Here is a 25541-nt window from a genome sequence, read left to right on the forward strand (position 1 = left end):
CTAGATATAACATAAACGGGGCAAAACAGCTTTTTCCAGCACTAAAAAATATTTCTCAGATGCTAACTGTCTGTAATATACTCTGTGCTGCTAACTTAGATTTCCCAAGTCACGGGAAGGACTGGTATTTCATTCTACAGCTCAATTCTAATGATGATGAAGCAACGATAAGAAGTGCGTATCAAAAGTTCTGTTTCGAACTTGAGCCCATTAAGGATGAATTTCCTGGTTCTAAATCTGCACCGGAGTACATCGATAAAGCAATATCTGTGCTTTGTGATTGTGCAAAACGTTCTGAGTTCGATGCAAAGAGGAAAGATAGTTTCAAGTCCTTGGGGCATGTTAATTTGATCATTTCTTCTGGAATAAATGAGTATATGGAGGATGAACCGACCATGATTATCAAAGGTATATCTTTTCTAATTCTTTAAATCTTCTATGAATACTATCCAATTTTGCATTTAATTTTAGCAGATAATGCGAACACTGTCACCCTGGACAATGATCCCTCTTTGGAAGAAAAGAAAAATGAGGAAGAAAATGAAAAATGAAAGGAACCATTCCCTCTTACCATAAAGAGGGATATACCGGCGCACAGAAAATCAACTGCTAGCTCATCAAAGAAGAAGGTAACTTTTGTCATTCTTGAAGTTGATAGGAGTATCCTTTTGGTCTTGTTTTATTAATTCTCATTTTCTTTGGTAGAAATCTAATGTAGCAATGACCAGAGAAGATACTCAGGAACCCATGAATGAATTTTCCACATTAGTCTCTGATCATATAGCAGCTCCATCCACCTTTCCTTCTGAGAATCAGCCTCAGTATTCATCGCAGCCCTCTCTGCCCACAACGGAGCAGGCGTCCGAGCGAACAAGGGAATCCTCACCTGAGAAAGAGAAAGAAACTGAGGCCGAGTCAATACTTCAGGACGAAGCTGGAGATCAATCTGGAGATCATTCTCCAAATTATTCCCCTAACTATTCTCCTAACTACTCTTCTTCTCCTTCCTTGGAAAATACAGTCACTCCCCGAGAGGTTGGTAAACAAATTGTTTAACCTGTTGGTAATTTGGTTCAAAATACTGACTCTTGAATTTTCAGATCCTTCCATCCATTCCATTTTAGACTATATCACGAATCTTCGCCAACTGATCGTAGACGAATCTCTTTCATCACTCCAACCCCGATCATCCAGTTCGGTCGAGTTCGAATCAACCGAAATCCAAAAGGCAAAGAAGATAGTGGGTAAGGCATCTTTTATGGATTTGGAATTATTTGTTTCCGAAGAATTTCAACTGGAACTCAAAAATGTGATTGAGATATTGTTGGCCGACGAGAACAAAACTCCGGGTCGAACTTCCAATCTTCTAAATTTCCAGAAATATGTTGAGCATTTAGTGCCCGATTACAAATCCTACCAGAAGGATTTAGACACGGCCGAGCGTGTTTCTTTTGAAGCCAATTTTCTAAGACAAACACTGTCTCAAACTGTCGATCAAATGCAAAGACTCGCACATGTCAGTCGAAAATGCAAGCAGGAAAAAGACTCCATTCTTAAAGAAAAACACGATCTGAAAGCAAGGATTAAAGAACTCTCCCAGCAGCTGAAAAGGACTGAAACCTCACTCGCCGACAATCTTCAGTTAATGAAGGAGCTAATGGCCAAAACCGAGGAAGATAAGATGAGTTTCAAGACCAAGACGACAGAGGAAAAGGGTTTGAAGATAAAGGAGAAAGATGTGAAGCAATGTCTGGAACATCTTCGCGAAGTATGGGAGGACAAGAGGAAGCTGATTTGTGATATTGTGAGTAAAAGCATGTAGGGAACCTAAGAAAAAATTTAAACTTAAAACTTTCTTTTTGGCGTTCACTTCAGCCACAAGGCCAGGTACTATTTTTACTTCTGTCTTCATGGATGATAGATTTTAACTCTTCTTTTTTGGTTGGTAAGATGGGATTTAAACTTAAAACTTTTATTTTGGCCTTCACCTCAGCCACAAGGCCAGGTACTATTTTTAACTCTTCTTTTTTGGTTTGAAGACCAAAGCCTTGACTATTGAACTAGTGGCTCAATCCCGATTTAACTCTTCTTGGCCTAGTGATGGGCTCTGATGAATATTTTAGCCCAACTTAATCAGTCTTTCTATTTCTCAATTGTCTCCCATAGTGGAAGACAATATGCTTTGAGAAACTTAATGTTGAGGAACACTAAGGGGCTGTTTGGATAAGCGGATTTTAGAATCCAGGTTTTTAGTTTGAAAACAGTGTAAAAGATGGTTCATGATCAAGCTGATGTATGCTGTCCTGACAACTTTTCTTGGATTTTAAGTGAGAAATTCAGGTTTTAAAAACCTCTCCCGCATCCTGAGATTTCTAAAAGCTGGAAAAATGGGAGAATCTGCTACTCTCTTGCTGTCGGAAAGTAGGGCGAGAAGTAAAAAACGACGGCTGTTCCACTTCTTCTCTTGTCTCTCAGCTACAATTTTGAAGAAATCCCAGATTCTAAAATCCACGTATCTAAACGGCCCCTAAGTTTTCCTTAACCTAGGAAGATGTTGAACAGCAGTTGGGGAGACAATATATCGACCAATCATAGATCTTATCATTCACATTCTTAAGATGATAAGCACCACCCTTTAATACTTTATAATCTGTTTGTTCCTATTTCTCCATTGTCTCTGTACTTGACTTTTTAACAGTCTCTGTTACATAGGTGACAACAGCTCGTGCCATGTCATTAGGTTTTCTTGAATCTTCTTTTTTTTGTTTTTCAAAATTCAGCTTTACAGACTTATTTATGGATTTGTCCTGCCCATTAGCCTGGGAATAATACGGCGTCGAATAGATGTCATGTTTGCCTCTAGATATACTATCATGATCTGTTGTTATGGTTTTGTAAAGGGTCGAGCAGAAGTGGCAAGGACCAAAGCAAAGCTGTAAGAAGCTCTAAACTGAAGCAATCTAAATCACATCTCGAGGATATACGCCACTTTATACAATATTTAGAAATTTGAACGTAATTTGTGGTAGAAGTTTCAATGCAGTGATCTTTCTTGATACATGAGAAATAGGCATTTTTTATTTTTCTATACGTCAGTATCTTATATTTGTCATGCTTTATGTGTGCATATATTTCTAACTTTAGCTGGTAGCTTTCATTTCAAGTTGAGTATATCCTTTTGAGCCTACCTTTCTCATTCCTTGCTTAACAAAAGAGCAATAGTTCCAACAGAATGAACTATGGTTTATCAGCATATGGCATATTATAGAATATGAAACCATTTGAATTAACAAATTGACAGATATCAATACAATTTTTGCTACTAAGTGATTGCTTATTTGCCCATTCTTCAGTCCCAAGCTAATTTATTTGCACATATCCTTTACTGGTCACCCTCTTATCTGCACCACAATAAAGGTTTATGCAGGATTCATAGATTAGAGTCTACTGTTCATATTACAGGTGTGCAAGTGGAACTGGTAATGGTTTCAATCAAATCCTATGCCAGAAAGTTCACCACCAATTTCCCAGTAGCCTTTGAATTAAGTCGACCAATTAGAAGAAATTGAATTCAACTATGATAGCAAACCATGTCCACTTAACAAAATGTCCATGGGGGCAAGAATACATGTCCTCTGATACACGATTGAGTTCCAAAATCCCTGAGAGCGAAAAAAGAGAGAGAAATCAAGTGTTAAGTTTTGTCCAGAGAAGTACTATGGTCTGAGCATCAACTGATCTTTGTTTTAAGGTTAGAGTTTTATCGAATTCCTGCGTTCTACCTTGAATTAATCGAATAGCTAAAAATGTACATAACTTGAAGGATATTATAACAAGCCTGCAAAACAAATATCCAATCGGCAAGAAAAACAAATCTTCCAACCAATCCCTAGCTTTCTGCAATACATTAGCAATAGTACAAATTGGGTAAAAAATAATTTTATTCAAACTCTCAAATTGTACATGGTATCATGAATCAAATTATCATATCAACAAAGAAAAATGGAAATGAAGAATGCGGAAGGTATATTTTATTTGAAGAAATTTCCGCCGCGCTATCCGTTGAAACGATTTACAGAGATAATAACGAATTAAATTGAAAGCAACAGTTTAACCAACAACCTAGTGATCAACAGTTCACAGTAACTTGAAGAGGAATGGCAGTTACAACAATACATTAGCGAGATACGGATACGTGACTTAAAATGTACCATTGAGCATAGAAGAAGATCGGCTAATGAATTGGCGCTGCCAAAAGAACGCGTTGCTTCGGAATCGATGACCATATACATCGCTCCTGAAGAGGAATGGAATGTCACGATTTTGGCCGAATAGACTCTCTGTAATTTTTCATGTTTTTTCGATGTAGCTCGGGTGGGTAATACACCTGAATGTTTTGGAGACATCTTGTCCCCTGTATGTAATCTCGGTTTTTGGTAATAATTGTTATCTTTCAAAAAAAAAAAAAAAAAAGAAAGATTCACAGTAACTTGAATAAAAAAATCACAATATCCTAATCATAATCGAAACCAATCCTAACCTCTCTCTTCATCTTCTTATGAATAATTCTTATTGATGAAAAGGCATGTCTGACATGTGATTGGGCTGTTTTAGAGTGCCATTAAATAATTTTTGGGGAATTCATATTGGCCATTGATTATAGCTCCTAACGGTAAGAATAATGTACTGGGTATGGCCCGTGGGCATGGGCCAACTGCAGTTTGATGCAATAGATGAACATTCCATAGCCCCAAACATGGGCTTTGTTTTTAGGCTCTATTAATCATCAATTTGCCCCACTAATCTAAGAGTGGGAATTGGTTTTTGGGAATATAGGCCACACATATTTTGATCCAACCGATGGACAGTCCAGATAGTCAAAAGATGGGTTTCTGTGGCAAAAATTCTCTTAATAGCAAAAGATGCCCCTAACTTATGCCTAAAAAATGTAATGAAACATAAAGGCAAACTTAAAAAGTCACATATCTCCATTTAAGGATCTCCTTCTAATTCCTAAACAAGGGTCAAATAGTTAGACCCCAAAAATCTTTTCCTGCAAAGGCCCAATCAACTAATCGGATCTTTACACCAAGGCATGACTTTGTTAAATGACTCCACCTTGCTTTCATACATGCATTGTTTCCTTTCTGACCAAAGGGTCCATGAACAGAAAGGCTTCACCAGTTTAGAATATTACTATTCTGAATGTGAAAGATTTAAAATATCACAACCCATTTCAGGGTGGAAAAGTAATTAACAGTGGTGGTTGAGGACAAGTGAGAAGTGAGAACATAATTTACAGATGTAAAAAAATGTTTTCTCTAGAAATCTAATGGCGTTTCATTGAAACAACAAGAATGAACCGGAAAAAAAGTAATGGAAGCATGAGAACTCAAGACAAACTAAATAACTTTGCTACTCACATTCATCTACCATTGAGCGACAGAGTTTAAAGCATTAATGAAGATGATAGAACAGTGACCACAATATACAATTCAGATCTAGAAAAGTTTCAACAAGGGCAAAAATGAGTAGACTTTAGAGAAGAAAAAGAAGAAAGAGCTACATACCTTTACAGAATTGTTATCAAGCTCCAGAACTCTCTTGTAATCCTCCCTAATTTTTGTGAGGTTAATATAGAACCCAACAAGAAAAACACTCAAGAACACATTACAATCAAGCGGAGAAAAGTTACAAAGAAAAAGGGAGGGGTCCCTTTTGTTGGGGTTCCATGCAAAAGCAAATAGTCCCACATGGGATAAATGAAATGGAAGGCGATGGGTTATAAGGGAATGGGCAACCTCCCTCTAAAGGCTAGCTTTTAGTGGTGAGTTCTACCCGGTTAAAAGTAACAGCCACTTGATGATTACCTCTAACAGATGAATCAAATTATACTACCCATTAAAGAAGAACAATAAAACCAACCAACAATGGCTTTTAGAGAAGTACTAGTATTTTGAGCCCATGATTTGCATGGGTAAAAATGGAACCAACAATGGCTTTTAGTGGCCCCCACCCTAATGCATAGGTTTTGGTAGAGATGGTGGGCCCCACCTCATAATAAAATTAAGGAGATGATATTTTCAACCCCTGCATTACATGCACTCTCCACTTATAACTTGATTTGACTTGAAAAGTGGGCAATTTTAACGCTTTTTGTTGTCAAATCAAGTAATAAGGGGAGTGACAGAGCGTGCTTGTAATGCAGGGGTGAAAATATCATCTTCCTAAAATTATGGAAGATGATTTTTTCGCCCCTTTAGGATAATGCGCCCCCTTATAACATGAATTGTGGGTAGACTTTAACCTTTTTGACATCAAAATCACGTTAAAAGGTGCATTATCCTACAACGGGTGAAAAAATATCGCCCTAACATTAGGGGTAATATGGTAGGTAGGTCCCACCCTATGCATATGTTTGTGTAGAGATGGTGGGCCCCACACCCATCAAAACATTAGGTGTAAAATGGTAGGTGTCATCCCATACGGGGAAATGGTGGGTCCCACTCTATGCATGGAGTTGGGTGGAGACGGTGGGCCATCCTAAATGAGTACTTGGCAGATAATGGGTACTTTTGTGTGGTTAGGTGTGTGATTTACCGTGTCTGGTAATTTATTCAATTGATTGTGAGAGGGGAGGAGGGAGCTGAAAAGACAGGGGCTTTGTTTTTTCACACGCCACCGAGAACCCGATATCCTCCGAAACGTTACAAGTATTCATCTCCTAAAGTCCTACCTTGGAAACCCCACTCATTTTAATAGAATCCATTGCCACAAGACACTGGGAAAAAAGACCACACCACACCACAGTGAGTTTAGGCCTTTCCTTTCCTTTTTTATTACTACTATGTTCTTTAATTTCCCTTTTTACCTGGTGAAAACCCCCATTAAGATGGGTTTGTTTTTGGTGTTATTGTGCGAGTGTTACAAATTCAAGAGACAATGTTTTATGATGGTCCTTATGCAGATTTTTTGCACATTTTCTATTGGATTTTACTGCATGGTTCATAGACAAGCTTACATGTTTGTGATATCTCAAATATGTCTGCATGTTTATTTGAGTGTGCTTTAACACTAGCATTTTGTAAGTGTTAAATGGGTTTTGTCCATGATCTTCAAATTTTCAGCCTTACAGAAGAGATGTAGAAACTTATTTCATGAGTGAGCGATTATAAAGGGTATCATATAATTAAATAGATCCTAGAATGTTTTACTAACTTAAGGATTATAGTCTTTAAATGTGTAAGCATTAATTCTTTTAGAACTTATAATAGTCTTGGCATGTTGTTCGTATTGTTTTATGTTTCCTAAAATATGCAGGAACGAGCATTCTTGTTGCTTTAACATATCGCATTTTCGAGTTTCTAAGACCCAAATGGGATTACTGATTAGATGTTAGAGTGAAAAAGTGTTTAAAACCCTGTTCGTTTAAGATTATGACAACCGATTGTGAGTGCTAAATCAATTATTGGACTCAAATTTAAACCTAGGCCCTGTTCGTTTAAGATTATGACAACCGATTGTGAGTGCTAAACCAATTATTGGACTCAAATTTAAACCTAGGCCCTATTTGTTTAAGATTATGACAACCGATTGTGAGTGCTCAACTTATTATTGGACTAATTGGTTGTCATAGTCTTAAACAAACCAGGCCCTAATTTTGAAACCAATAATCGGTTTGGCACTCACAATCAGTTGTCATAATCTTAAACGAACAGGGCCGAGGTTTCCGATCTTATAGATCATATCCTCAACTGGGTTATGAGGTCGAAATGCTGAAACTAAGCTGGGATTATAAGTTGGAACAAAGAGAATTTCCCCTTGAAATGTGGCTTTTCATACTTGTAATGTGGCTTCTCAACCAATAGTTTCAACTGGTTCATGACTGATTTTCCCTTCTCCCTCTGAAATGCAGAGACCCAGTTGGGATATTAGATATTGGGTCAAAGAAACTCAGCCGGGCTTGTTGAATTAGTTTTGAGTGACTTCATTCTTGAATACAAAGTGAGGGAACGGTATGGATGGCATTAAGGAAGAGGCCCTCAGACTCAAGGGAATCGCCGAACAGATGATTAGAGGTGGGGATTACAACAGTGCCAGATATAAGCTAAACGAGGCAAAACAGCTTTTTCCAGTGCTAGAAAATGTTTCACAGGTGCTAACTGCCTGCAATATACTCTGTGCTGCTGGCATAGATTTCCCAAATCATGGGATGGACTGGTATTTCATTCTACAGCTCAATCCTAATGACGATGAAGCAACGATAAGAACTGGGTATCAAATGCTCTGTCTCGATCTTGAGCCCATTAAGGATGAGTTTCCTGGTGCTAAATCCGCACTGGAGTACATTGATAAAGCAATGTCGGTGCTTTGTAATAGAGCAAAACGTTCTGTGTTCGATGCAAAGAGGAAAGCTAGTTGGAAGTCTTCAGGGCATGCTCATTCGATAACTGCTAGCCCGTCAAAGAAGCAAGTAATTAACTTTGGCATTCTTGATTTTTCCAAGAGTATCCTTTCGGTCTGGTCTTATTAATTCTTATTTTCTTTGGTAGAAGCAAACTGTGGGTGTTCACTGCAAGACCAAGGATTCTAAAGTAGTGACGATCAGAGAAGCTAATGAGGAGGCCATGAATGAACTTCCCATATTAGTCTCTCACCATACGGCTACTCCATTTCCCTTACCTTCTAAGAATCAACCTCAGGATTCATTGCAGGCCTCTCTGCCCACAATGGACCAAGCAACCGAGGCTGAGTCACCACTTCAGGCCGAATCTGGAGATCATTCTCCTAACTATTCTCCTTATCCTTCCCCCAAAAATCCATCCACTCCCCCAGAGGTTGGTAATCTAAACAAAATGTTTAACCAGTTGGTAATTTGGTTCAAAATTCTGACTCTTGAATTTTCAGATCCCTCCATCCGATACACTCATAGACTATATCGCGGATCTTCGCCAGCTGATCCTAGACAAATCTCTTTCATCACCCGAGCCCCAATCACCCAGTTCAGTCCAGCTTGAATCATTCGAAATCCAGAAGGCAAAGAAGATTGTGGGTAAGGCATCTTCTATGGAATTGCAATTATTTGTTTCCGAGGAATTTCAACTGGAACTCAAAAATGCAATTGACATATTGTTGGCCGACAAGAACAAAACTCCGGGTCGAACTTCCAACCTTCTAAACTTTCAGAAATATATCAAGCGTCTAGTGCCCGATTACAAATCCTACCATGAGGATTTAGATGCGGCCAAGCGTGTTTCTTATGAAGCCAATTTTCTAAGACAAATACTATCTCAAACGGTCGATCAGATGGAAAGACTCGTAGATGTCAATCGAAAATGCAAGCACTTAATGGGCTCCATTCTTGAAGAAAAATATGATCTGAAAGCAAGGATTAAAGAGCTCTCCCAACTGCTGACAAAGACTGAAACCTCGCTCTCCAATAATCTTCGGTTAATGAAGGAGCTGATGGTCAAAACTGAGGAATGTAAGATGAGTTTCAAGACCAAAATGACCGAGAAAAGAGATTTGAAGATAAAGGAGAAAGATGCGAAGAACTGTCTGGAACATCTTCGCGAAGTATGGGTGGACAAGAGGAATCTGATTCGTGATATTGGGAGTAAAAGCATGGTGGGAAGGTGATGTAGAGCAAGTCAGTGTGTGTAAAGGGCAAGGAAAAGACTAGATAAAGATGGTAGTGGCTGCCAAATTTTGTTTCTAAAGTGATGTAGATCAAGGTTGCAGGGATGCTGATCAAGTTTTTGGCGCAATGTATAGTCCAAAGATGTGCTTAGGTGGGTGGCTACAAATGGATTTATGATCTAAGACTTTTGCTCTAGCACTGTTGTCAATGGGACAGTTGAATCTCTACTCAAAGTGACTGTATAAATTCTTCAATCGATCAGTGGTAACTGATCCTCTCCTTTAATTTTGGAACCTTGTAATATTAACAGAAGTAGGGTTATATCTATGGAATTTTCTATGATAGATGAGCAGTCCATAAGAAGGCAAATACCATGAGGCATAGCAGTTCACAACTGAGAATTTTCCTTCTACTAACATGAGTTCAGACTGACTTTCGAGTCATTAAAAAGGGCGGCCCAGTGCATGAGGCTCCACCATTGCAAGGGTCTGGGGGAGGGACCACCATGTCACAATGGACTATGGAGCAGCCTTACCGTTGCGCCAAGGTTCGCCCTCTTTGCAAAGCGTAAGTAACTAACTCAATCCCCTAAGGTCATGGTTGGATACCTCATGTTCTTGTAGTTGGATTTGGATTTGAGTTTTGGATACAAAATACATCACTCATCCTCATGCTCATGTCGTAAATGAGAGGGAGGGAGGGACGTCTTGCTGCTGCTGCAACAAGGTCGAGGAGCAGGTAGGGTGAAGGTAATTGCCACAAATATTTATTTCCAAATAATGTCTTGCAAAACAGATTTGAAAATCAGATTTTTTTTTTCCCACTGCTGTAGCTGATTTAGAAATCTAAGGATCTGATCTAATTCCAAATCTCAACTGCAAATGTGAGAAATCCAAATCTAAATCTTGTGGGTATACAAACGTGACTTAAATAGGCTCAACTCAACAAAGCCTTTGTCCCAAACTAGTTTGGGTCGGCTACCTAAATAGACTGTCATATGGAAATACAGATCTTTGCAAAATTTAAAAGGCTATATAGGTTATGCATTTTCCAACGAGATCTAGGGACAGATTATAGCAGATTTTCTGATGAGTCGATGCCAAAGGTAGGATTTCCATCTTTGATCTTTGCAACAGTAAATCAGCTGAGATATAACTCAGATATGAACCAGTTCAAATGTTAAAGCTAGCACAGATTGGAAGTAGGTTGACATCTGATATGAGTTGCAGGTGATTTAGAACAGAGTTGCCAAGAAAAACAGAAACAAAACTCAATCAAGTTGTATTTCAATGTGCTGATCAGATTGGCAATTCCAGTATGGAAATTACGGACGAAAAAAAAATAGAAAAGATACAGATATTAGGGCTACTTCGAGGGTAGTATCCTCCTAGAAAGAGAGAAAGAGAGAGACATGCATAAAGTTCTGCCCTTCTCCTCATTGCTTGCTTTACTTTATTGAGACCTTTCTAACAAATTATGTTATGCTTCCTTCTAGAATCACACGTAATCACTCAGTACGCTGGGACGTTTCTTCAGTCTCACGCTCTTGTGTGTGGCTCCCAATTCAGGAAATTCTCCTGCCATGTCATCTGCTTGTGTGGCAACATCCTCACCGTTCCTCTGATTCATATCATTACCATTCCCTTCCGAAAGAACGTTGTCCTCAAGGTTCAGCTGAGGGTACAATTGGCGCAGAAGGCTGATGTCTTCCCAAGAAGCTTCTTCTAATGGTAGTCCTTCCCACTGTTCCAATGCTTGTGCTACCCAGTGTTGTTACCGCTTTAAGTGTCGGTAGTTTAGAATGCCAGTTGGTTGTGCCATTGCCAGGCCATCGGAGTGAATAAGTGGTAAGGGAATGGATTGGTTTTGAGGATCCCCCACGCATTTCTTGAGAGTTGAAACATGAAAGACTGGGTGAATGCGTGCTTCCAGAGGTAATTCCAGCTTATAAGCAACAGTCCCGATTTTTTCCAAAACTTTGAAAGGGCCGAAGAATCGTCTTCCGAGCTTCTGGTTGGTTCGTAAGGCTACGATTGCTGACGGTAAGGTTGCAGTTTAACAAAGACCCAATCTCCTGGCTCGAAGTGTTTCTCTATGTGATGTTTGTCCGCTTGATTCGTCATTCGTGTTTGGGCACGAGTGAGATTGTGTTTGAGTTCCTGTAGAATGACGTCCCTACTTTGGAGCATATGATCTGTGGCTTCATTAAGGGAAGACCCAGGTATGTACCTAGAGAGGACAGGAGGTGGTCTGCCGTATAGAGCTTGGAAGGGAGTCATTCCAGTAGCGGTGTGGAAGGCAGTGTTGTACCAAAACTCTGCTCAATGTAAATATTTGACCCAGTGTTTGGGTTCATCAAGGACAAAACCTCGCAAGTACATTTCGAGGCACCGATTGAGTACTTCGGATTGCCCATCCATTTGGGAAGATAAGCACTGCTCGTTGCGAGTGTGGTACCTTGAAGTTTGAATAATTCCTGCCAAAATTTACTAATGAAAAAGGGGTCTCGATCACTTACAATCGTGCGTGGGACTCCATGTAGCTTAGTAATTTCTGAAGTAAAGATTTCTGCGACCTTGTGGCTGGTAAAATTGCTGGGCAGAGCTATAAAATGGGCATACTTGGTTAACCTATCGACGACAACCAAAATTGTAGCTTTTCCAAAGGGGCTTGGGAGTCCTGTGATAAAGTCCATGGCAATATCTTCCCAGACTTGTTCAGGGATCGGAAGCAATTGGAGTAATCCCGCCAGAGAACCCTGAGCTACAAATTGTTTGACCTGTGGACGCATCCCCTTCAAATAGAAATTAGCCACTAATCTCTTAAAGGTTCGTAGGAACCCTGCATGTCCCCCAATCGGAGAGGCGTGGAATTCATGTAGGAAAATATCCCGCAGATTCAAGTTGGAGGGTACAATCAAACGATTGTGGAAGTACAAAAGCCCATTTTTGGAGTATCGGGAATACTTTGAGGGTTCCGTTTCTATTGGAAGGGGAGGTGATGGTCTTGACTTTGCAGGAGAATGGCCTGGTGTAAAGGGCAAGGAAAAGACTAGATAGAGATGGAAGTGGCTGCCAAATTTTGCTACTAAAGCAATGTAGATCAAAGTTTCAGGGATGCTGATCATGTTTTTTGCACAATGAATAGTCCAAAGAAGTACTTAATTGAGTGGCTACAAATGGATTTATGATCTAAGATTTCTTCTCTAGTGCTGTTGTCAATTGGTAAGTTGAATCCCTACTCAAAGTGACTATAAATTCTTTTATTAAGCTAGTTATCGTTAAGAATTTTAGTACTATTTGAAATTTGCCAATATTACAAAATGTTGATGATGGGTGGGATACCCAGTCAAGTGAGTGGGCAATACTATTGATCTTCTGCTGGCTGTGGATATTCTGGATATATGGCTCTATTTTTAGCTGTTGAATTAGATGGTCTAGTCTGATGGTTGTGGTTGATGACACCTAATTAAGGAGGGATTCTGATGCTAGTGTAGGCCGAAATGGCGGGAGGTTGTTCACAAGCACAGGATTTCTGTACTAATTCCACTCCACAAATGTAATATATGTATCTTCTTGTGACAACAGTACCAAAACTATGAATTTTCAAAACAGTTTATGAGCTGACTTTTATTTCTCTATGATAGCTCTCTGTTGCCTCAAATTCCTTGAAAATTTCAGTCCAATTTACAACATTCCAGACCTTCAGTCAAACAGAATTTAAAGCCTTTAAGGCACTTGTATCAAAACAGCAGATCCAAGCATTTTTTCTAAGTAGAAACACATTCTCTCAGATCCAATGCCAAGCATCCATTAAATTGATAATCAGGTTGGGATCTTTGATGTGCAGCAACTATCTGCTCACAGAATCATCTGAAAAGCAGAGTGGAACTAAGGATTTATGCTTCTGCTCAAGTTTCTTTACAAACTCAACCAATGAATTAAAGTCTCTATAGGAGGAGACAAAGTGATTGTCCTTTCCGTATCCCATTGTCTGGTATTGAAAGAAAAATCTGAGGGCCAAACCACCATTTTTTTTTTCAAATATTTGCTAGAAGATTTGTCAATCGAAGATCAAGCTTCAGCCCTTTTGGTTCCTGAGTGGATCGCATTCATACGCTTGCTTAATCATCATGGCTATGAAATCGCATATGTAATAGATTGGTTTCACAATTACAATATTGTTTCCATGTTTATCTGATGCTAAATTTATTTTCAACTATAGGATTGAATAAATAATAAAATCCATTAAGTGGTATCAGAGCATTGGGATTGTATATCTAGACAGAGAACTTATGTTGATATATGTGTGTTAGAGTGTGAGAGTCTGACATTGTTGGATGGTTGGTGTGTTAGCATTGCTAATTGGTTAGATTTGCAACTACGTAAATGTGGTAGCTAGGTTAGATTAGGAAGTTTCTATCCTTATCTTTATCTTTCTAATATTATTTTTTGAAGTGCGTGCCTGAAAGAGTTCTATATTCCTATGACGATTGGTATCTAAAACCGACTCATGATAATGTGGTCATTGAGGCACTAGTCTATAGTGGCTAATTCTCATGAAGATCGGTACTAAAACTGACCTATGATGACTTGCATGTTAAGACATTGGTCCATAGCGACCCATTTCTCAAACCATTCCATGGATACTCACACATCAAGTTTAGAATCCCATCAAACCAATTGAGGCTCTCTGCGGCACATCAACAAGCTACAGCTTCTTCACCAATCGGCATCAGTCCTTGTCATTAGCTGAATTCGACAACAAGCATTGGTTATGATCATCAACCTTCAACAATGTGCATCAATTGGAGGATCGAGCTATATTTTTTAATTGGGGATATTTTATTGTTATCAAACACATTTAGATTTCTAACCCGCATACGTTTGGTGTGTTAGCTTTGCTAATTGGTTAAATTAGGCAACTAAGTAAATGTGCTAGCTAGGGTAGATTAGGATGTTTCCATCCTTATCATTCTAATCTTATCTCTTAAGTTCCCTATATAAAAATTGTTTTAAAGCTAATTGTAATCAACCGAGATTAATGGAAATCTTTTATTTTATCAATGTATAAATGTGGGATTTGCTAGGCACGATTCGCAGCTCACTTTTGCTGGAGAACATCTACCTCAGATGAATTAAATGAATATGACAATATGTGCTGAAAAGAAACCTATGCGGTTGTTCTCTCATGCAAAAGTGAGCCGTGAAATGGCTTCTCGAGAAATTTCCTAGCAAATCCCTACACACACATATATGAGTAAAACACACCATGGCACGACACCACATAGAAAAATTAGTAAATGATTTGTGATGAGATTAGTTATAACAATGGAGATATAAAATATTTCTAAAGTAATGGCCTAACTTAGTTTATGTCAAACAAAATTTATGAATCATTTTGTTAAGGTATAAGAGATTAAATAATTCCATCTCCAATAACTTAAGCTTTTGGAGTAATTGGTTGTTCGACATGGAATTAATTGCCTTTGTTCAAACCTCCTTGATATTAAAAATCCACATGTAATGGCCAACCAAAAAGAAGGGTCACACGTGAGGGTGAGGGTGAGTGATAAAGTATAAGAGATTAAATAACTCCATCTCCGATAGCTTAAGCTTTTGGAGTAATTGGTTGTTTGACACAGTTATAAAAACACCATTTATGTAAAAGGGAAATGATTTCAGCACTCCACTCTTTTTATAAGATGCGCGGAAGCTTTCTGAGAACTGTAATATTCTCCTGATAGCTCTTTAAATACTAAACGACAAGATGTGTCGCGCATCTTATAAAAAGAGCGTAGTGTTGAAATCATTTCTCACACGTAAAACACCATTTTTATAAAATTATGTGAGATATTCTAGGCTTCCGTACCTCACTTTGATGGCGATTTCGGTCGGAGATTGTCGGGATTCCTTTCTAACCTCGTAGAAAAAGAAGTTGAAACTTCTGTTCTCCACCGACTTTGGCAGACATAAGAGGGAGAGAGAGATTTTGGAATGGGAAATGTTATCAGCACTACTGTATTTTGATGAGGGCACTCCTCATTTTATTAAAGTACAGTATGGCCCGCACCATAGGATGATCCAAACCGTCCATTAGATAGGCCATAGCCTAAATAGGTTGTGCCCCAAAAATTATTTCCATAGGTTGATTCTAACCCTCCAATCTATAGAGTGTTAGGATCAACCCTCTACATTCAGATCGGACGATTAGGATCAGCCTATGGAAATGATTTTTGGGGCACAACCCCATCTAATGGACGGTTTGGATGATCCTATGATGCGGGTCATACCATTCTTTTAATAAAGTAAGGAGTGCCCTCATCAAAATACAGTAGTGCTGATAACATTTCCCTTTTGGAATCGGCTTATCTATTGCATATGGATTACGCAGAGTTAAGATGAAGAAAGGTTGACATGAGATGGAAAGCACAAGAAAATTCCACCTGGGATGAAAAAATTAGAAGGCTTTCCTTCTTCGTATATAGCACAGATAGATATGTACACATATATAGGCTACTACTATGTTTTGATAATTGCACAAACTCAGTTTGTGTTTTCTTTTTAAATTGACTTCTGCAAGACCATTGACCATGTAGAGCATCACGAGGCGACCCGTCTGATCTTGGTTGGATCAAAGGCTAAGATCATCCGATCAAGGTGTTCCCAACTCGCCGCCTTATGAATGTTGTCAAATCCGTTGATCCGAATAGCAACAATAATTCAGATGACTTGAACCAATCTGATTCAATTTTTACTTAAGTGGCCTTCAATTTATGATAACATCCCTCTAAATGAACCATAATCATATCATTTCCCTCTAAATTTTCCTAAGAAAAAATTTTCCATCTGAAATTTGTTTCTTGCAAGATCAATGGTGTCGATTGGACGTACATGGACCCCATTTGGGTCTCAAAATTTTGATCATCAGCATTGATCCAACGGTTTCTATCTGCCTGTTGCCTTTTGTTTTGAAGATCCAACCAATGTGGGACCCGTCTAGCTTTTTTTACAATATTTTCAAGACATTTTAGACAAAGAAAAGTAGTTTCTAAGAAACGCATTTTCTCCATCTGTGTATGCATACTGCTCTCCCTTTGAATACAAATACCTTTTATCTTTTTTCTCTTTTCAATTTTTGGCAGAAATATAATGTGAAATGTTATCAGCACCACCACATTTTGATATATGCACAAACCCGGCTGTCTTTTCTTCTTTAATTGGCTTGTGGGAACATTTTGGGAAATGTAATAACCTTTTGAGTTTTTGACGTCTCTTTAAATACTAAAAGACAGGATGGTTTGTGAAAATATCAAAATATGGTCGTGCTGATATCATTTCCCAATATAAGAAAGACAGTTTTTTTTCTTCTTTTTTTTTTAACATATTTGAAGAACACATTTGAGCTTGTCCCAATACAAAGAACGAGACATATGCCTAACCAAACATCTCTCATGCCTTCAAGCATTTCTTTCTCTTTATGGGAGGAGCTTTGCATGGCCTTAGCTTTTGAGGGGACTTTTCCAAGCTTTCCAAAGACGAAGAAACAGAAGTACGGTGAAGATACATGGTCTAACTACTTGGTGGGACCCGCCAAATGGTTTGTTTCATTTTTTGTAGGGGTGCAACTTGGGCGGGCTCAACCCGAACCCATCGGGTTTAACCCAAAAAAAAAGTCAGGTTGGGTTGAGTCCAGGTCGGGTTCGAGTTGGATTTTCTCAGCTTGGGTTGAGTTCAGGTCGGGTTCGGGTTGAGGGCTTTGGCAACCCGACCCGAGTGACATTTTTAATATTTTTTTATTTTTTAAGCTTAAAATCTCGGGTTGGCAAAAATGGTTCTTCGGGTCGGGTTGGGTTCGGGTTGACTAAATGATTGGCCTTAACCCGAACCCAACCCGAGTTGCACCCCTTTTATCTCCACTCTTTTATTCAAAAAGCTCTTCTGCTTTGCTTCTTTTGTCCTTTTTCTCACATTACCTCGTCTTTGCATTAGTCCCCTTTCCAAGATAATATATTCATGAGTAATAAAAACATGTCAGTCATGTTAAATAAAAACAATTTTCTTTCCTCTTTTATGGAAATACAAAGAAGGGTGGTGTGGAAATATCAGTTTCATTTTATGTCCATTTTTAATCTTTATTTATAAGAAATATCACTGACTTAACCATTCAAAAAAAAAAAAATATCACTCTTTTTTCCATATTTTTTAGTCACAAAATGCATTACCAAATTTGATCTTTTAAAGCTTTCTTCTTCTTCTTCTTTAAAACAGTTGTAAAAGCATACATCATCCAACAGGTGTCTTACCAGTACAAATAATACTAAGAAACAAAAGGAAAATGAGGAAGACCATCTTACATGTACTAATAAAAAGCTATATATGTATAGAAATTTGACTCTACACAGCCTCTCTGATGCCCTTCTCTTTTTCTTTTTTTGAAATGATGCAAGCCCTCATCTTCTTCATTATACTAAAAAAATAGGAGATTAAAATCCGAAAACTATTCTGCCTCAAACTCTCCCTCTTCCCATTTTCTTCCCATTCTCTCTTTCTCTCATTTTAACAAGACACTCTACAAAGGTGACCACAATACATTAGGAGAAAAAGACCACACCTCACTACTGTGAGTTTAGGCCTCTCCTTTTCCTTTCCTTGTTCTTTTCTTTGTTAATATGTTCTTTACTTGAACTCACCATGGTGACCACTAGACACAAACATTGGGTAGGTCCCACTCCAGTTCGACCCCAGGATAAAAGACCCAAAAAGAAGGGTTATTGTTTTATAATGGTCCTTGTGCAGATTTTTTGGATTTTACTGCAAAGCTCATTGACAAGTTTATGCCTGTAATATCTCAAATTGTGGATGTTCAAACTTTCAGTCTTCAATTGAAGATTTAGAAATTTATTTCATGATTGAGTGATTATAAAGGATAATGTCAAGATTCAGATGTTATTAAATATTTCCTGCAATGTTTTACCAACTTGGCCCTGTATGGATTGCTAGAAAAAAAAATTCTGACGGAAAATATTTCCCCGAGAATTTTTTTTTCACAATTTAGAGATAAATAATATGATTATGGTTAATTTAGAGGGATATCTTTATAAATTGAAGGTCCCTCTTGATAAAAATCAAATAGGGTTGGTTCGAGTTATCTCTTATCCTGTGCAAAAAAAACTTACAAAATTTAGAAATGTTTTTCCTTTCCATACTTTTCTACAAAATTCTTGCAATCCAAACAGGGCCAAAGATTACAGTGTTAAATGTGTAAGCATGAATCCTTTTAGAAGTAATTGTAGTCTTGGCATTTGTTGATATTATTTTTTGTCTAACATCTGCAGAAAAGAGTATTCTTGTTGGTTTAACATATCACATTTTCAAGTGGGCCATGACTTTCCTTTTGTTGGTGCAAATAGGGAAAAAACTATAAAATGAAAACTGTAATAATATTAACTTAGAGAAAAGTGAAAAGACCAAACCAAGTATAGATAATCCTCTTCTTTTGTAGAGCTGTTGTACGTCCTTGAACGCTTTGCTTAAGACGTTATTCGACCCTATTCCGCCCTATTCTTATGCAACGATCTGACTGACGGCCAAACCGTCTCCAGGAACAACAACTGAGTGTTGGTGTGCACCTACCAAAAACTTTGACGGCAAAGCTTCGAGACTCGTTGCTTAAGCAAATCGGGCTCTTCAAAATTCTTGTGGAACGTAATCTCACAAGGTCGAACTATGGACCAATATCACATAGCACTACTGTGTGGACCAATATCACACAGCACTTTGGGGCTTCTCCTTATGTGGACGTCAATCTCACACGAAAATACTGGACACATAAAAAATATGGGGCACACCCTTGGTTGACCAAGGCCTTTCCTTTCTCACATTACAACAATGGTAGAAAACTTTTTTTCTTCTCTATCTTAGAAAAGCTATACCTTTTCTCTCTTTACAGAAGCAAGCCATGAGTCTCTTCATCTTCTGGAATCACCCTTAATGAGAGCACTCCTCAAGGCACACCACCAAATGAGAAATTCAGAGAGTCATCATTAATGGAATACAAAGAGTTAACTAGAAAGACTAACTCTTTCGTCCTTCTTTGTGAAATGACCCTTTCGGAGTACCAAGGAATAAGAAAAGCCACCTTAAAAGCCTTAGCCCGTATTTAAGATTTGAAACTCAATTGGATTAAAAAATCCAACACCTTTTTCTCTTCAATTTCTAAGACCCACTTGGGACTACCATTAGATTTTAGAATGAAAATGTTTTTATGGTTTCCTGTCTTATAGGTCATATACTCACCTGGGTCATGTGGTTGAAATGCTGAAACTAAGCTGGGATTATATGTTGAAACAAAGAGAATTTTCCTTTTATTAATGTGATTGAAATGCTGAAACGAAGTTGGGATTATATGTTGGAACAAAGAGAATTTCCCCTTTTATTCATTCTTTGCCTTTTCATACTTGTGTTGTGACATCTCAAACAATATTTTCAACTACTTCATGACTGGCCAATCATACTTCCGTATGAGCCCTTTATGCACCTTGAGATAGAATCAACACTGGTTTGGCTGAAGCTTTACCAGTACTGAGTCCCCAATCTTTAAGTGGGCAGGCCTTATATCCTTGCTTTAAGCCATAAGCCACTTTTTCATTATCTTGGCTTTCTCATTCTCCCTCTGAAATGCAGAGACCCAGTTGGGATTTGGGATCAAGGAAACTCAGCCTGGCTAGTTGAATTAGTTTTGACTTTTGAGTGACTTCAAACTTGAATATAAAGAGAGGGAACAATATGTATAAGCATGAATTCTTTTATAAACTTTGTATAGTTCTTGGCATTTGTTCCAATCCTTTCTTCTAACACCCGCAGAAAAGAGTATTCTTGTTTGCTTTAACATATCACATTGTCAATTGGGTCATGGCTTCCCTTTTATCTGTTGAATTTGAAAGACCCATTTCCCCCCTTTTTATCTCTTGAATTTAAAAGACCCACTAGAGATTACAGATTATTTGTTAGAATGAAAAAGTTTTTTAAGGTTTCCGGTCTTATAGATCATATCCTCAACTGGGCTAAGCTGGATTATGTGTTAAAACAAAGATGATTTCCCCTTCTATTCATTCTTTGCCTTTTGAACTTGTAGTGTGACTTCTCTAACAATATTTTCAACTGGTTCATGACTGTTTTTTCCTTTTCCTTCTGAAATGCAGAGACCCGGTTGGAATGGTATGAATTGGATTACTGGCGAGGCTTTGAATATTGAGGGAGGGAATGGTATGGATTGCATTAAGGAAGAGGCCCTCAGACTCAAGGGAATGGCCGAACAGATGATTACAAGTAAGGAATACAATCGTGCTAGAAATAAGCTAAATGAGGCAAAAGAACTTTTTCCAAAGCTGGAAAATGTTTCTCAGATGCTAACTGTATGTGATATACTTTGTGCTGCTGACATTGATTTCCCAAGTGGGAAGGACTGGTATTTCATTCTACAGCTCACAGATAATGATGATGAAGGAACGATAAGAAGCCGGTACCAAAAGCTCTATCTCGACCTTGAACCCATTAAGGATGAGTTTCCCGGTACCAAAACTGCCACGGAGTTCCTCGATAAATCAATGTCTGTGCTTTGTGATAGAAAAAAACGTTCTGTGTTTGATGCAAAGAGGAAAGATGGTTGGAAGTCTTCGGGGCATGCTCATTTGATAACTTCTTCTGTAATAAATGAGTATATGGAGGATGAACCAACCACAATAATAAAAGGTATGTCTTTTCTAATTCTTTAAATCTTCCATGAAGACTTTGTGAAACAACCAATTACTCCAAAAACGTAAGCTGTTACAATTGGTGTTATTTAATCATATATACTTCAACAGACTTATCCAACTTTGCATCTCATTTTAGAAGATAATCCTCTGATAGTGAAGAAGACCGTGAAAGAGGAAGCGAACCCTGTCACCCTGGAAAATGATTCCTCTTTGGAAGAAAGGGAAAATGAGCAAGAAAATGAACCATTCCCTCCGACCACAAAGAGGGGTAGACTGACCCACAGCAAATCAACTGTTGGCCCATCAAAGAAGCAGGTAATTTTGCCATTCTGGATTTTGACAGTAGTATCCTTTCGGTCTTGTCTTATTAATTCTGATTTTCATTGGTAGAAATCAAAAGTGGCAATGATCAGAGAAGCTACTGAGGGAGCCATGAATGAATTTTCCAGATCAGTCTCTCATCATACAGCAGCTCCATCCACCTTACCTTCCGAGAATCAATCTCAGGATTCATTGCAGCCCTCTCTACAACCACTTCAGGTTGAATCTGGAGATCATTCTCCTTATGATTCTCCTAACTATTCTCCGAACTATTCTCCTTCTCCTTCCCCTTCCTCAGAAAATCCAGCCACTCCCCTAGAGGTTGGTAATCTAAACAAAATGTTTAACTAGTTAGTAATTTGGTTCAAAATACTGACTTTTGAATTTTCCAGATACTTCCATCCGTTACAATCGTAGACTATATCACGGATCTTCGCCAGCTGATCATAGACGAATCTCCTTCATCACCCGAGCCCCAATCATCCATTTCAATTGAGCTTGAATCAACCGAAATCCAAAATGCAAAGAAGATCGTGGGAATGGCATCTTCTATGGAATTGGAATTATTTGTTTCCGAAGAATTTCAAGTTGAACTAAAAAATGCTATTGACATATTATTGGCCGACGAGAACAAAACTCTGGATCAAACTTCCAACCTTCTAAACTTTCATAAATATATCGAGCGTTTAGTGCCCAATTACAATTCCTATTTGGAGGATTTAGACGCGGCTGAGCGTGCTTCTTCTGATGCCAATTTTCTAAGACAAACACTATCTCAGATGGTCGATCAAATGGAAAGACTCGCAGATGTCAATCGAAAATGTAAGCAGGAAAAAGAATCCATTCTTGAAGAAAAACACAATCTGAAAGTAAGGGTTAGAGAACTCTCCCAACAGTTGACAAAGACAGAAACCTCACTGGCTGACAATCTTCGGTTAATGAAGGAGCTGGTGGCCAAAACTGAGGAGGATAAAATGAGTTTCAAGACCAAGATGATCGAGAAAAGTGGTTGGAAGATAAAGGAGAAAGATGCGAAGAAATCTCTAGAACATCTTCATGAAGTATGGGAGGATAAGAGGAAACTGATTCGTAATATTGGGAGTAACAGCATGGAGGGAAGGAAAGAAAAAATTTAAACTTAAATGCTTTTATTTCGGCCTTCACGCCATAATAGTTAGTAACTTACCCATAAGGCCACGTACTATTCTTATTTTTGTTTTTTTGGATGGTAGATTCTAACTCTTTTAAGCCTAGTGGTAGGCTGTTTGATGAATGTTTTAGCTCAACTTAATCGGTCTTCGAGCTCGGTTAGTATGGCGTGTGCTTAATCATCTTTAGATAAGTTATTTTTTCAATCACCTGTAAAGACTGAAGCGGGACTTACAATGCAGCGACTTCGTATATGATAAATAGGTATTTTTTATTTATGATAAGTTATTTTGTAGAAGTTCCAATGCAGTGATCTTTCTTGATATATGAGAAATAGGTGTTTTTTATCTTTCTCTGTGTCATTATCTTATATTTGTTATGCTTCAAGTGTGTGTATACTTCAACTTAGCTGCTAGCTTTCATTTCCAGTTGAGTATATCCTCTTTTAGCCTAGTTTTCTCCATAGAAGCACGAAGCAGGTGCGGGGGAGGGAGCAGGAGCGGGTGCAGGGAAGCGTGGGGTCTAGAAGAGGCTAAGGTTGGGAGCGTCGTGGGAGTATTAATATAATATTTTCATCGTGTCTTTCAAAATTCAAGTACATAAAAAATAGTGATTTTTAACTATCTTCATTTATATCTTACAAAATTTAAGTACAACAAAATTAGTAATTTCTAGTCATCTTCATTTCCATGCCCTCTTTCCTCATGCCTTCTGTAGATTTGCCTCCGTGCTTGCTCCAATGAAGTACTTTGAGCAGTTTGAGGAGTTTGATGCAAGTAAGTTCGTGAGGGGGTTACTAGTGGCGTAATAAGAGCATGTTGGGAGCGGTTTCCATCTCTTCGGAATCACGCTCCCTGGAAGCTCCTTCCTATGGAGCGCCGAATCGAGGTTCCAAGTCAGGAGCGGCACCCCGAGAGAAGATTCCTGCTTCTAAGGTTTTCTCATTGCGTGCATTAGGAAAGAGCAATGGTTCCAACAGAATGAACTATGGTTTTACATTTGAATTGAGAGGGAGCTATAACTGAAATATGGTTGTATAATTAAATTGAGCGAGAGAGCTATATCTCTCAAAAGTGAGAAACACATTTCCAAGTAGCATTAGACAATCAGAGTGTATCTTGCCAGTAGATAATATTTTTCATACTGAAAGTTCTGGAACTCCTTGTATATCATTTTAAATGATCAGAATTAGGGCTGTCAATGGTCCAATCTAAACCGGTGAGACAATTTTGATCTTGAATTGCAGCTCTTCTCCCTTGTTCTTCAAGTCTTGTAGTTTTGCAAGGATTCTGCTTCTTGTAATCGAGAGTCAGGCATCTCTTTGCTTGGCACTCTCCATTTCTATCAAGGAGTTTCTGATGAAACACTGATTCTACACTTTCTTATTTGTATGTTATCTGAGGCTTGCTGTTTGTGATTGTTCCCTGCTGAAATTAGTTGTTGAATTTCGAAAGGGAAGTAGTTATTGGAACGATACAGAGAAGATTAGCATGCCTCCTGCGCAATGATGACACGCACAAACCGAGAAATGGTCCAAAATTTTGTAAGCGAACCTTTCTTGATGTTTTTTTTTTTTTGGATAATTGCTTACAGTTTAATCGAGAGTCAGGCATCTCTTTGCTTGGCACGCCATTTCTATCAAGGAGTTTCTGATGAAACACTGATTCTACACTTTCTTATTTGTATGTTATCTGAGGCTTGCTGTTTGTGATTGTTCCCTGCTGAAATTAGTCATTGAATCTCAAAAGGGAAGTAGTTATTGGAACGATACAAAGAAGATTAGCATGGCCCCTGTGCAAGGATGACACGCACAAATCGATAAATGGTAGGAAATTTTGTAAGCAAACCTTTCTTGATGTTGTTTTTTTTTTCTTTTTTCTTTTTTTTTTCTTTTGTTCTTTTTTTCTTTTTTTCTTTTTTTGATAATTGCTTACAGTTGGCAGCATCAGAGATACTCTAACTTGTATTTGTGGTTTAGACCTTTAAGGTACCTAATTTACTGAGTTGATGTGTTTGTGACTCTGATGTTTCCAAACACTTTGTCATCCACTTGTGTTTGGGTTATGTACGTTGATGTGTTTGATTGATGTAACTTTGAAGTTTCCAAACACATTGTCATCCACTTGTGTTTGGGTTAGGTTATGTACTCTTTTCATTTGCTTATGTACCTGAGATGCTAAATACCTGTGGAATATATGAGATTGATATTTGTGAACGAATAGTGCGATTGTTCTTTCTGTTTAGTGCTTCAATCGGCAATCCTATTATCTAGCATCAGAATCATTTGAATTATCAAGCTCATTTCAATTTATCCTAGGCCACTGGCTTACTGCCAAATTGCTTCATAGGAGTCATTGTGATTTTTCCAAATCAAGTCTTCATGTGTCTGATTCCTTCCTCACTCGGCTCTGTGGACCCCGATCCCGAGGAAGGTGAGCGAGGGATACGAGATCCCACGTCAATCCTCTAAGATCTCCACAATGTGAAGGAGAGCTCTACCAAGGAACTCTCGGAATGATGCCACTCACAGCATGGGTGGCGATATAACTGAGATACTTCTTGATTCAGGGACTAGCCCGGAACCGAGACGTACCTATAACAAAGAAGAGTCGCCATCCAAGGAAATTGACCCTTGATCCCATACAATACTCTGTCGCAGCGAATAACCAGAGA

The 25541-nt window shown here is 38.4% G+C and overlaps 2 protein-coding genes, 1 long non-coding RNA gene and 2 other non-coding genes across 6 annotated transcripts; all 5 read left to right on the plus strand.

Annotated features, from left to right (window-relative positions):
* The first annotated feature begins 510 nt into the window (after nt 1-510).
* LOC143860036 (uncharacterized) lies at nt 511-1928 on the plus strand. The gene is made up of 3 exons (XR_013239551.1): nt 511-629; nt 706-1035; nt 1101-1928. It is a non-coding gene; the product is annotated as an uncharacterized LOC143860036 (long non-coding RNA).
* A 4709-nt stretch (nt 1929-6637) lies between these two features.
* LOC143862442 (uncharacterized) lies at nt 6638-13901 on the plus strand. Of its 2 annotated transcripts, XM_077373492.1 has the most exons (5): nt 6638-6809; nt 7916-8473; nt 8553-8837; nt 8908-9052; nt 13490-13901. In XM_077373492.1, exons 2-5 carry the CDS (start codon nt 8018-8020, stop codon nt 13582-13584), a joined length of 981 nt encoding a protein of 326 aa, XP_077229607.1. In that variant the 5' UTR covers nt 6638-6809; nt 7916-8017; the 3' UTR covers nt 13585-13901. The 2 variants fall into 2 exon arrangements, with proteins under 2 accessions (XP_077229607.1, XP_077229606.1); XM_077373491.1 differs by lacking the exon at nt 13490-13901 and having other exon boundaries at nt 8908-13266.
* A 6936-nt stretch (nt 13902-20837) lies between these two features.
* On the plus strand, nt 20838-23117 carry LOC143861599 (uncharacterized). Its single transcript, XM_077372497.1, has 4 exons — nt 20838-21347; nt 21507-21713; nt 21789-22040; nt 22112-23117. Exons 1-4 carry the CDS (start codon nt 20838-20840, stop codon nt 22853-22855), a joined length of 1713 nt encoding a protein of 570 aa, XP_077228612.1. The 3' UTR covers nt 22856-23117.
* A 1195-nt stretch (nt 23118-24312) lies between these two features.
* LOC143862745 (U6 spliceosomal RNA) lies at nt 24313-24411 on the plus strand. The gene has a single exon (XR_013240462.1). It is a non-coding gene; the product is annotated as a U6 spliceosomal RNA (small nuclear RNA).
* A 189-nt stretch (nt 24412-24600) lies between these two features.
* Nucleotides 24601-24705, plus strand: LOC143862748 (U6 spliceosomal RNA). The gene has a single exon (XR_013240464.1). It is a non-coding gene; the product is annotated as a U6 spliceosomal RNA (small nuclear RNA).
* The last annotated feature ends 836 nt before the right edge of the window (nt 24706-25541 follow it).

Source organism: Tasmannia lanceolata, unplaced genomic scaffold, assembly GCF_043159265.1.
Source record: "Tasmannia lanceolata isolate RefF3 unplaced genomic scaffold, GAP_Taslan_0.1 ptg000037l, whole genome shotgun sequence".
Classification (NCBI taxonomy): Eukaryota; Viridiplantae; Streptophyta; class Magnoliopsida; order Canellales; family Winteraceae; genus Tasmannia; species Tasmannia lanceolata.

Coding starts and splice junctions, on each gene's coding strand:
- LOC143862442 (XM_077373491.1), top strand. CDS start 8,018: ATGGATGGCATTAAGGAAGAGGCCCTCAGACTCAAGGGAATCGCCGAA. Junction 8,474..8,552: donor CTAGCCCGTCAAAGAAGCAA/GTAATTAACTTT, acceptor TTTCTTTGGTAG/AAGCAAACTGTGGGTGTTCA. Junction 8,838..8,907: donor ATCCATCCACTCCCCCAGAG/GTTGGTAATCTA, acceptor TTGAATTTTCAG/ATCCCTCCATCCGATACACT.
- LOC143861599 (XM_077372497.1), top strand. CDS start 20,838: ATGCAGAGACCCGGTTGGAATGGTATGAATTGGATTACTGGCGAGGCT. Junction 21,348..21,506: donor CTCATTTGATAACTTCTTCT/GTAATAAATGAG, acceptor ATACTTCAACAG/ACTTATCCAACTTTGCATCT. Junction 22,041..22,111: donor ATCCAGCCACTCCCCTAGAG/GTTGGTAATCTA, acceptor TGAATTTTCCAG/ATACTTCCATCCGTTACAAT.